Genomic DNA, 12,891 nt, shown 5'->3' with positions numbered 1-12,891 from the left:
TCCACTGGATTCTTGGCAGACAGCTGTGTTTGTCCCCACACGCTGGATCCATGTGCTGCTAATCTCCTCTGGATAGGCTTCTGGTTTCTCGGGCACACTTCCCAGGCATGAACTCTCTGATGTCACTTATGGGGAATGGGACCTTGTGGGTGAGCTGCCTTGGACTCCAGGATCAATGCTGACTCCCCAAACCCTCCAGTCTTCCCAATAGCTAAAGTGCATCTTCCCCAGAGCTCCATTCTTATGAGTATTCTGGTTCATCGTTTAATCCTTTAGGGACACATGAAGTTAAAGCAAGTAACGCACAAGGACTTTCTAAACTAGTTATGCTTTATTCATAAATCACAAGCGATAAACAGGCAAAATTAAATACCTTTACGAAATTCCCTCCCTCAGATGCTCATGCCGAGAGGTGTTCGAATTTTAGTTAGTGCATTCAGGGTCCTAGGACCTCCTCTCCTCTCCTGACAATCTAGCCACCTTGTTCTGTTCAGTGAGAAAACTACTCAGAGCACACTATATCCATTTATAACTTTCCAGTTCCTCTGCCATGTTACTCTCTTAGTCAGCCTCAAATCCTCCCTCAGGTGATCAAGATCCATAGTCGGGTGTGCTGATGCTTGGTTACTGCCTGTCCAAAGTCCAGACTGAAAACGCTAGTTTCTTGCAACACAGCCACCCCATATAGGTAACTGTTATGGCCAAGGTAGACCTGTTAAAATGTTAATAACTCTTGATGTTCCCAGCATAGATGTCTAGTTATGATTTGTACCACGTATAATACCGTCCCTGTTATCAAATGGCTGGTTCAGTATACACTGAGGCTTTCCGTAGTACAGCAATTCCATAATATGAACCAGAATTCATAAGTTTTGCAAAAGAAAGGTCCCAAATCATGTCACAGTTCCGCAGTTAAACATGTTACCAGAACAACTGCAAAAAAGAGCAAAACTGGAACTGAAAATTATAGGAAAGTGGAAGTTCTGGTTTTGAGGTTCATATCATGTCAGATCTGAACAATACCTTTAGCCTTAAATCTGCAAAGTACTTTTAGAAAACCGGCTTCTATCTTTTGTGCTATGTTATAATTAGGGCTTCTGATTTGTCAGGGTGTTTTATATAAAAAATCATGGAGCAGTTGCGAAGCCTGTGACTTTTATTAACTTTATTATGACTGCTCTGTGATTCTTGAGAAAATATGCCCTGACAAATGAGGGGGCACTGACCATCTGCAGCAACACCCTCTGCTCTGACACCACAACCCTAATCCTAGCCTGGGAAGAGAGGGGGCTTCAGAGCAAGCCCAGCCTGCACTCATCTCTAGCACAGGGAGCTATGGCCTGTCTACATTAGAAAAATTTAACAAACTCTCCACTTGTGCTACTACTAGTTCAGCTGCATCAATGTTGTCATGAGTGAGAGCCCAGGCCTGTGTTACTTGATGTATGTCCCACAGTCCATGCAAGTTATCTATGAGAATTATTTGGTGAATAGTATTTAGACAACATACTGCAGAGTTATGATGAAACTTGCTGGCATTTGTAGGTCACTTAAATTTGAAGCTAAGTTACTTTAGCAGATAACTTATTCCCTACAGGAATACACCTAAGGGAGACTATTGCTGGTTTAAAAGAAAATGTGCATTGCATGGGTAATAACACAGTTATATAGAAAGAGAACTTACTTTAAAAAAAAAAAGTCAGAGAGGTCTATGATACACAACAATGTAGTATAAGTATACATTGATGGGGCAAAAAATTACAAGACACTATAAGCAAGGCTCCCATCTTGCCAACACGTATGTGAATAACTGTAGGTATGTGTAAAAAGCGACAGAGTGTCCTGTGGCACCTTGTAGACTAACAGAAGTATTGGAGCATAAGCTTTTGTGGGTGAATACCCACTACGTCAGACGCACGTGACTAAGTGGGTATTCACCCATGAAAGCTTATGCTCCAATACTTCTGTTAGTCTACAAGGTGCCACGGGAAACTCTGTTGCTTTTTACAGATCCAGACTAACACGGCTACCCCTCTGTATGTATGTCTGTGGGTAGACCATTGAAATCTGCAGCGCTATTCACACGCATAAACATTCTCAAATCCAGGATCTTAATTTTAGGGGAAAAGTAATGATTTACATTATTGGATACAGGGCAGAGTTAAATTAATGTGAACAGACACAAACAGCTTGAAGTTTGACATTTTCTGATCTTTGAGTGCAGCACTTTGCAACTGTAACTTTTTCTTAATGTTGTTTTTATGGAATATTATCAACATTGACCTAAGCCCAGTATGTGTTGTTTTTGTTTGTTCCTCTAGGCAGCGGCTGCTTTTGTGATGTTTCCAGTTCAGATTATAACCACTGTTGACTCCCGTGTAGTTCAGCTTGATTATTTGGATGGAAGACTGCTTATTTCTTCACTTACTCGCTCCTACTTGTGTGATACTGAGAGGTAAGTTATACACTAACTGCAAAAGTATCAAGACATCTCTTAAAACTGGAAGCTGATTCAAATGGATCAGCTGAAAGATCATTGCTTTTTAGCATTTACATTTATCATTTGTAAATTTCATCACTTGAAATTATCATTTAGCTGGTCAGACATACTCATCATTGAAGAGACTTACTGGCATATTGTAGGCCAGATGTCATCCCTTAACAGTATTATCTTAATAGTATTAACATAGTTCTTGGTTTTGCATCTGATTTTAGGGGTTGGGTTTCATGGTTTTAAAATGAATTATAGCTTTTCTGAAGAGCTGCAAACTAAAGGCACAGTAAGTGTCTACACTGCACATACAGTTTAACAGACACCCTTAAACTTTGAGTTAAGCAGAGACAGCAAGGAAAATACTGGCCCTGCTGTGTAGACCCTAGTTAGATAGACCCAGTTGACTGGGCAAATAACATAGAAATGACTTTGATTGCTAAAGCAAAATAAATAGTAAAAATTAATGCAAAAAGGATGCAATGTCTTCATAAAGTACAAATTTAAAAATAACTGACTTGTATCAAGAAAACAGGTTTAAGTTTTGTTAATCTGCAACTATCATCACTCTATACTTTGAATTATAATGGTGAGATTTTTTAATTTAATTTATAAATAAACTTTACCATATCAAATACAAACTAAAATATTTTGGAAGCTTACAGTTATGAATGTTCCTTTGGTGGGTACAGTCCTACAAGAAAAGGTTAAAACAAAACAGAGCCTGTTTTCTATATTGTCTAAATATATATATTTTTTCCTCCCACTAGAGAAAAATTCTGGAAAATTGGTAACAAAGAAAGAGATGGAGAATATGGTGCCTGTTTTTTCCCAGCTGGAAAGAGTTGTGGGAGCCAGCAGCCATTAATATATTGTGCACGTCCTGGGTCAAGGATGTGGGAAGTGAACTTTGAAGGGGAGGTGCTAAGTACCCATCAATTCAAACAGCTGCTCTCGTCGCCTCCTCTCCCGGTTATTACTCTAAGGTAGTGGTATTGATAGTAGTTAGTGATAAACTGGGTTATGCTTTCATCCCATGACTCTTTCTGTGAAAGCTACTCTCTGAAAGTCACAAAATATAGTAATAAAAAGTCAAGTCATGAACAAATACTTCAGCTTGTCATGCAGCCTAGAGTTTTCATTTTGCAGCTCTCAGAAATATTTGTTCAGCTGTTCCTTAGAGCATCCACTCACCCACCCACTTTCATCCAAAAGGTGTGTTCTTCTAAAAAAAAAAAAAGGGGGGGGGGAAATCATCTGATTCATGACAAAAGTTCATGCTTAAGTAGTGACTAATGCAATGCTTGCCAATTCAATTAGAAGTAGTCAAATTTTATTACATATCTTAGGATTGGCAGTAGCTCTGTGCATGAGTGCTTTAAGAACTAATTTCTTTATTTTGTATTCAGTTTTGGCTTCCAATTAAATATAGGTGTAGCAAGTTATCGTCATATTTGATTACAGAAGTGAATTCACACTTTGACTCTTAGGTTACATTTTCCATAGCAGAAATGCAATTTAAAGTTATAAATCTACAGTGTTGCCTTTGGATGCTCTAAAATCACTATTACTAAACACAGAGCTGTTAACTCACTACTGTTTGGTAACATGTTTGACTCTTTAGAATGGGTTAGGTTTGAGGTAAGGGTCATAGCTTTCTCAGAAATATTTCCAGTGTACTTTATACCTTTGGAAAATATAACTACCGTATATACTCATTCATAAGCTGATGTCCTTTAGTAAAAAAGGAAGCACCAGAGAAGGGGGTCGGCTTACGAATGGGTATAGAGAGGGAGAGGTGGGACACAGCCCCTCCCCGCAACAGAGGGAGCCAGGAGAGGCAGCAGAGCCAGAAGGGAAGAGGCGGGGTCAGAGTCTCCCCACTTCTGGCCACGCTGCTCTCCCCCTAGCCTCCAAAGCAGCTGCATCTCCAGGGTTGGCAGGCTGCAGCTGTGCTGCTTGGCCCTGCCCCCCAGAGCAGGCTATGGCCATGCTGCCCGGCCTGCCGGAGCACGCTGCGGCTGTGCCACCCGGCCTAACCTGCTGGAACATGCGGCCACGCTGCCCGGTCTGGCCCGCTGGAGCAGGCTGCAGGCGCACTGCCCAGCCAGGCCAAAGACATCCTCCTCAGATAAAGTGGGAAGGGACTGGATGGGATGGGGAGAATGTGGGGGTCCCGGGCTAAAGGTGGGATCATGTGGGGGGTGGTTACAGGGGTTACTCCCCTGACTCCCAGCTTCTTCCCCCCCACCCCAAAAAAAAATCCCCCACCAGTTGCTGTCCCAGTCCCTCAGGGTAAGCAGCTGGTGCGCCGGGACACTCCGTGCCTGCGGACGCTGGAGGTAAATAAACCATTTCTGCCCACCAGTGGCTTATCCTGATGGCCCGGGAGCCAAAGTTTGCTGACCCTTGAATTATAGGGTCGGCTTATGAACAGGTTATAAAAAATTTCCATTTTTACTTATCCATCTTGTAGGGTTAGCTTATAAATGAACCGGCTTATGATCAACTATATACGGTACCTAATTATTTCATAGAATAATTATTTTTTTCTATATTTGTATTTTTAAATGTTTTTGATTGAAAACTTCTAAACAAACTGATCTCTGATCTTTACTGTTTATTATCTTAACAGTTAAGGCAACCAGAGGTCTTGGGCTCCTGTTTTGAAATATCAGTCCTTCGGTAGTTTATGATGACCTCTTCCTTCCATGTTCATGGCAATTTAAAATGCCACTGAAAAACAATTACTGCTGTTAGTTAAAAGAATTATGCTAGTCCATCCACCCTGTATTAATTTTAGAGATAAATTGTAATATAGTCAAATTGTGACTTTAGTAAATATTGAAATTCCTAAGTATTCCACTTCAGTAATAGTAGGTCTTTTGCCAGTAAACTTTGTTCATAAGTGACAATAATAACTAAAGCCTCAATCTTACAAACATGCCCATAGGTTTAACTTTATACATATCACTTTTGTGGGACTAAGTACATGCTTAAAGTTAAGCACGTATATAAATGTTTACAGGACTGAGGGCTTAAATATTTTGCTAACGTGATGTGTTTTGTAATTCGAATGAATGATTGTCAATTGCCATTTAGATATTATATGTTTATAGGTTGGATCCTCAGTATAATACTTCCGCCTGCTCCCTCCAGTCTTTGTCTTTCCCAAAACTGTTATATTTGACGTAAGTATTTACCGGCGCTCTGCTTTATTAACACTATTCTTTGTGCTGGCTTTCATCACATCTGTTTAAATTAACATCCTGCAAAGCCCATGAGCAGTAGTTTTGATTTGTTTATCCTCTTCTAACTATGCTCCAATTCCTCTTAAGCCACTCCCCGCCCCCCCCAAAAAAAAAAACCTGCAACCCCTGTTATCTAGTGAATTATTTTCAAAATCCTAATTACTTTTCTTTAAGTTTCCAGGTCTGGCCAACAAAATATAAATTTGTACTAACTTTCAGCATTTCCGCTAAACGCATTTTTTTTACAGGTTCACGGTTTCATGTAAATTTGCAAACCTTCTCCAAAAGTCAGTTGTTTTTTTTAAATACTTTTTTTTAACTGTAACATCCAGAAAATAATCTTCCTACCTGAATTCCCTTTATATGGGCTTGGTTAAAGACTATAGAAAACAGAGATGTTAGGTCAGGAGGCTGTGTCTTAAAGTTCAGATCTTGTTCTCTAAATAAAAAAAATCAATAGATTGATTAAATACACTATTATATGGAGTACTCTGGCAAGAGAATTTCTTTCCAAAATGAGTACATTAAAACTTCTTGAAACAATTCTTAATATTTTTTCTTTGCTTACAGCGAGCATTGTGTTATGACGTGGACAGAAAGAGGCATTTATGTCTTCATTCCTCAGAATGTTCAAGTTTTACTTTGGAGTGAAGTAAAAGGTGAACTTTAAGGAACTTAAGTTTTTGCTACATTGTTCATTATGTTTTGGCTCTCCTGACTCTGTACTTACAATTTCCGTTTCCACAAGGGGGTTAAATAACATTCACTAATAACTTTCTAGTTAATCATCAGCAATTTGAGACAAATTTTTGATTATTAAAAAAAGAAACCCTTTAAAAACTAATCTTCACAAATTACTTGTTCGGATGCTTTTGAAATAAAGGTAGTAGGGGACAGTATATTGACTCTCAAATAAAATGGCCCAATGTGATTCAATGAAACATCATAAATATTGTGGTTTCCTTTCCTTGCTTCTCCTTACTCCATTTTATTATCTTTCAAAAAAATCTGATGTGGATCAGACCCTAACAGATTAGGAGACTTTTGTATAGTGTTCTTCTCAATTGTGTTTACATTCTTCAATTTAGACAACTGCCGTGTTACACAGAAGGACTAATAAATGTCAAATGCTTATGTGGGTACTGTCCTGGAACTGTTCTAAAGGTATTTAACTGCACTCTTGATATTAGCAGTTCAAAATGCCACTGTTATGGAGCATTTGCACATTTAGTGTTTCTTGTACATCCAAAGTAATTAAATCTGTAACAAGCAACTAATTAATTTCAAATAATTGGACACCTGTCATTGTGCTATGTAGTCTCTGCATTTTTTTTTCAAAGAAAAAACATGTACATAATGTGTAATTAAATATTTCCAGGTAACTCGGCAAAGGTCAAAGGACTCATCGATTTTAATTGTATGCAATGGTAATTATATGCTAACATAGTGCCACCTAATTGTTATCCCATATTCTACTTGTGTATTTCAGGAATGGAAATTTGTTGTAATCACTAGTAGGCAGATTGAAAAGTACAAACTATTTCCAATGTGGTTATGGCTGTGTCAATCCCAAGATATTAGAACCATAATGTGGCTGAGGTAATGTCTTTTGTTGAGCCATCTTGGTGAGAGAGAGAAGCTTTTGAGCTTACACAGAGCTCTTTTTCAGGTCTGGGGAACTTACTCAGAGTGTCACACTAAATCTGTTGTACGTCGTATTGGTCCAGTATAGAATTTGGACCAATAAAAGACATTACCTCACCCATGTTCTCTTTCTAAATTGTTTCCAATTTTTCCCAGAAATGTAAAGGAATACTGATAAGTACATTCATCCCTAAGACCTTTCTGCTCATCTGTTTTATATAGATATCCAGGATATAGCAGTGTACAGAAATGAGTTGTTCTGTCTGCATACGAATGGAAAAGTCTCGCGCTTCTCTCTCCTGCTAGTGGAGCGTTGTGTAGAACGTCTGCTAAGAAGAGGTTTCTGGAGCCTTGCGGCCAGAGTCTGCTGTCTCTTCCAGAACTCTATTATTTCCTGCAGAGTAAGTTAGGACCTCTTCCCACCTCTGTACTACATCTATTCAGTTAAGGCCTTTTGCCCTAAACCAAATCCTGTGAAACTCGCACTTTGGATTATGGAGCTTTTTGTCATGTTGACATGTAATTGTAGAACTAATCAGCAATTAGTCCTTTATTAGAAAACTTAGCCTATAATTGCATGGGTAGTAAATTAAAACCAGTTGTTATGTTTCATATGAGCATTAGGAATATTAACAAACCTCTTGCGTTTTGTATTGTTAGGCAAGAAAATTTTTACCTCTAGACAAAGTAGAGCACTTGAAATCGCAGCTGGACCTCTCAACCCAAAGTGATGTCATTAGCCAGCTGGAAGAATTGATATCAAAGCTGGAACCTTTAGATTCTGCATGCAGCAGTAGAAGGAGCAGTATTTCATCACATGTAGGTGTATATAAAGTTGAATTTTTTTCCCTAATGCAGTTCTTCCTCAGTTTGTTATAAGCTTGTCCGTTGCCATCTGTGACTGTGGTTGCTGGAGGGACTATACTAAAAGCTCGATCAGGGCAAACTGCAAAGAATAGGGCAGACAATCCCCAAAACAAGTGGTTTATTTTAATAATTAGATTCACCAGGGCAGCAACGAAACAGCTTCTGTAATGCCTTACTGGTTCCCTTTAAGCAATCCAGCCTTTGGCTTCCACCCAGCCAGCCAAGTCTATATGGTGAGGGATTATTTAAAACCTTATTCACCATATATAAAGTCCTGCTGATCCCAAGGGATCAGACATTACCCACCAGGTCATTGAATATTTCAGATCTTACCCAAATACACACTTACAGCCAATTCTTATTAACTAATCTAAGATTTATTTTAAAAGAAAAGAGAATTACTGTGGTTAAAAATCATTAGATGTACAGATATGAGTGTAGTTCTTAGTTCAGTTTCATAGTAGAGATGGTGAGGATGCTGATTTGTAAAAGTCCTTCCTGAATCAGTTCAGTAGGTTATAGTCCAATAGGCAGTCGATGTATAGAGTGTGTTCAAATTCTTCCATGAGAATTTGCATGGATAATTCAGGGTACACCTGGAGACCTCAGTCTTGTGACTTGAAGTTCCCCCATTAAAGTTTAAGCAGATCTGAGATAGTAAGGATCAGGCCCGAGCCCTTTATAGCTGAAGCTCAGCAGATAAGTCTCTTGACAGCAAATGATCACAGCAGGGCCTTCCTGGATGAAGAATAGGCAGTGTATATTGTTGCTTTGAAGCTAAACTTCTATTTCTTGTGTAAACACAGATAAACTAGCTGCATTGATTAGCATATTGCAAATTACCCATTCAAATGGTTCATAGGTAGTGTACTACAAACTTCAAAGAGAAATAAAGACAATGATATTATTAGACCACAAGTCTCATCTAAATGTTAATATCCCTTTTTGATCTCTGAATCAATAGAATATAGTAATGAAACATTACAGAGAGGAACTGAAGTTTCGCATCTACAAGCTAATTAGATTACATTATTAAACTTCTAATAAGATATAGGTAAACAGACAAATACAATTAATATCTGCTTCTAATTCTGTAACAATAGAGGTTTACATTTCAAAAACTCTGGTCTATTTAACATGGCTTTCTTAAATATATGCAAGGGATGGTCCTGTTTACCATTTCAATAATATTCTAATATGTCCTTAAATGTTGATTTTTGGATCAACCAGCCTGCTGGTTGCTTAACCCTCGCTGGCTCAGTGTCACACAATCCTTCACTCTGCAGATTAGAAAAAAGATTTATCTTAAATTTGCCTTTCTTCACTGATAGTGGTCAGATATTTAGGGTGACAAGGGTGAGGGGGGAGGTAATATCTTTCTGGACCAACTTCTGTAGGTGAAAGGTACAAGCTTTCAAGCTACATGGCGCTCTTATTCAGGTCTGGGGAAGGAAATCAGAGTGTCTTGGCTAAATACAATTTAAGACTTAAGGGTTAACTCATGTTGTTAGGAGGCCATTTGAAAAGAGGTGGGTAATTGAGGGTTAGACTCCTATGCATAAAGGGTTTGAAGTGGGCAATTAAGGGTAGCAGGCAGTGGTGGGAGGGTATTACAAATTGTTGTAGTGAACCATAAAACCAGTGTTCCTGTTGAGTCCATGGTTTTTGTTGTCCACCACAATTACGAATTTAAGTTCCCAGTTGACACCTACCACCCCACATTGGAACCTATACTGGGTATCATCGTACAGTTAAAACCCATATTTGATGCAGACCACATCCTGAAGTAAACCTTTCTTGAGCACCCTATTCTTGTCTTCAAACAATCCCCAAGCCTTGCCAAGCTCTTCATCAGAAGCCAGCCCCCCACTGACTGGGTTGTAACCAACTCAGAGCAGCACCAAGCCCTGCCAGAATAACAGAGGCAAAACCTGCAGATGTATCTCCAGTGCTACAGTGATCAGTACCTCACACAACAAACGCATCTTTTAAGATTTGTGGGTCCTACACATGCTTATCGCAACACATTCAACTTTGTGGATGAAGCCAGTCAATCATTACATTCTTGAATAAACTTTCACAAAGAAATGATAAAAGAAAAAAATGCATATTGCCCGTGGGCAACCTTTTCTCACAAAGTGATCACTCCATATCTGTTCTTTCAATACTCTCCGTCAAATATCACAATACCTTCAAAAGATGAGCTTGGGAACTTAAATTAATAACTCAGCTAGACACCAAAAAACACGGATTCAAGAGGGACACTAGTTTTACGGTCCATTACTACAATTTGTAATCCCCACCCCCCCTACACCCCACTTCCTGCTACCCTTAATTGTGCACTTCAAATCCCATATGCATAACAATCTAACCCTCTGCCCATTTCCTTTCAAGTGGCTGCCTACAACATGCATTATCCCTTATGCTTAACAATCTGTTCCAACTTGTATTTAGCTCACGCACTCTGATTTCCTTCCCCAGATTTGAATAGTAGCTCTGCATAGCTCAAAACGTGTACTTTCCACCAGCAGAAGTTGGTCCAATAAAAGGTATTACCTCATCCACCTTGTCTCTTTCATATTCTGGGACCAACATGGCTAAAACCACACTGCAAGATACTTTGGGTACTAACTAGACTGATTGGGGTAGAAATCTAAAAATGTAAATTATGCAGTTTTCTAGATTTGTAAGGGCATGATTTATAGATTTCATGTTCATCTAGGGCTGCTTAATTCTGTTCTCTGACTCACCATGGTCCTGCATGACAGTATTTCTTTTTTAAAACTATATTTTAGAGTGCTGTAACATTCTTCAGAAAATGCTGGTTTGTGTGAAAATGTGACCTCATTTGGGCATAAGATTTTTACTCAGTTTTAAAAATTGGCTTTATTCATTCTTACAGAAGTGCTGTCTTACTCATGTGTTTGGTTAGGTGTTGACTCTAACTTTTAGTATCTTGTGAAACGGAAAAACTTGCTTCATGCTTGGCACTTACATAGCTATTTTCATCTTCAAAGCACTTTAGACAACTAATTGTTCTCACAATATCCTGTGAGGTTATTCATGTTGTAGAGATGCAGAAATGCACAGATTGAGCTGAACCATGACCAGGGAGAAACGTGTGTCTTGGAGCAAACTTTTGTGGAGGATCTATAGTTGCATTTACAATTGTGTTAGCTAACTAGTTATTGAAGAATTAATTTAACTGCAGTTACACCGTGACCAAAACTCCCGTTATAGGCAAGTGCAGAGAGGAAGTGACTTGTCCAAGATACAATGTGGCTTTGTCAGAGATGATATTAAAACCGAGGAGTTCTTAGTTCCTCATCTTGTGCTCAGCCCACCAGACTTGCAGTTTTTTTTGTAGTTACTCTTCCTTTAAAAGTTTCATTTTAACTCTTACTTTGTATATTTATAAAGAAATTGAACTAGGTGGCATATATTTATTTATTTCCAAGGTTTCAGATTAAAAGCTCTGGTGGTGCACTGATTTCTCTGTGTGGTTTAATAAGGATATTTTTGTGCCTCATGTGACTTTATTATTTGCCCTACAGGAAAGTTTCAGTGTCTTAGACTCTGGAATTTATCGTGTTATTAGTCGAAGAGGCAGTCAGTCAGATGAAGACTCCTGTTCCTTAAACAGCCAAACATTGTCCGAAGATGAGAGACTTAAAGAGTTTACTACACATCAGGAAGAAGAGCAGGTGGAGCTTGGTAATGGCTTGCAATGAAAATATGGTTTTCAATTGCCGCCTTTGTGTTCAACAAGTAGCTGGTGATACGGTGTCTAGGTTTAAAACAACAATAAAACCCTTCATAGCTGTAAATTCCATTTGTCTTCCACCATTTAGATATCCCTGATTAAACCCTAAATCACATGTGCCACATCTGGCCAGTAGTAAACCTAAAGTCACCACTTCTGTGGCCTCTTGTAGTAAAACCTTGTTCTGAAAACTTTAAGGGTGAGATCCCGACTTGATTGAACTAAATGGCAAAACTCCCATTTATTTCAGTAGAGCCAGGATTTCACTCAAGGTTTCTTTTTTCCGTAGGTAACTCAGCGAGGTTATTCTTTGCATTAAGGCAAACTACCCTGCATCAATATTAATCCAGCTTCTGCTAGCCTGATTTTCGCTTTTGTTGTTCTATCCTAACTCTAATTGAGCCAGGCCTTATATTGGTGCCAGGGAAATGCTGTGTGTGGGTCAAGAGCTTCTAACTTTCTTGCAGGGTTTCTTTTCTGGATTTTTTGGAAGAGATTCCCTCCTGTACATTTACGTATTAGTGTACGAGGGGTGCAGCCTTTTGCGTAACCCTGTTGTTCCACCCAACCAACTCTGTTCTTTTCTTTCCCCAACAAATATCTATCTTTAGACAAAAGTTAGAGGCTTCTCTTGCTTTTCAAGGGCTAGTGCGATCTCTCCTTTCTGAAAAAAACACACCTTTGTTAGTAGCTTCTTTCTATGCTGCTGCCTGTCTGTGTTGGTAGAGGAAGCTGTTTAAAGCTGGGGAGGGGATAGAATGGCCTGCGGAAAGTGAGATGCTCTTGGACTTCTGCTGGGAATATACCCCAATGCTATAGGGAAAGTATTGGGGTTTGTTTGTTTATTTTTTTATAGTGAGCTGTCTCTTCAGATG

At 39.0% G+C, this 12,891-nt stretch overlaps 1 protein-coding gene across 6 annotated transcripts in view; it reads left to right on the top strand.

The window, feature by feature from the left end:
* HPS5 (HPS5 biogenesis of lysosomal organelles complex 2 subunit 2) overlaps positions 1-12,891 on the top strand; it is a 47,426-nt gene that overhangs the window by 8,939 nt on the left and 25,596 nt on the right. For all 6 annotated transcript variants that reach the window (XM_030560519.1, XM_030560520.1, XM_030560517.1 and 3 more), the window contains exons 6-12: positions 2,322-2,455; positions 3,262-3,477; positions 5,611-5,682; positions 6,313-6,401; positions 7,609-7,787; positions 8,047-8,205; positions 11,808-11,967. In XM_030560519.1, the coding sequence (XP_030416379.1) occupies positions 2,322-2,455; positions 3,262-3,477; positions 5,611-5,682; positions 6,313-6,401; positions 7,609-7,787; positions 8,047-8,205; positions 11,808-11,967 (1,009 nt within the window). The remainder of the gene's footprint in view (positions 1-2,321; positions 2,456-3,261; positions 3,478-5,610; positions 5,683-6,312; positions 6,402-7,608; positions 7,788-8,046; positions 8,206-11,807; positions 11,968-12,891) is intronic.

This window comes from Gopherus evgoodei, chromosome 4 (genome assembly GCF_007399415.2).
Source record: "Gopherus evgoodei ecotype Sinaloan lineage chromosome 4, rGopEvg1_v1.p, whole genome shotgun sequence".
Taxonomy (NCBI): Eukaryota; Metazoa; Chordata; order Testudines; family Testudinidae; genus Gopherus; species Gopherus evgoodei.
Note: the sequence above shows the minus strand (reverse complement) of the source record. Positions and strands in the feature narration are given on the sequence as shown.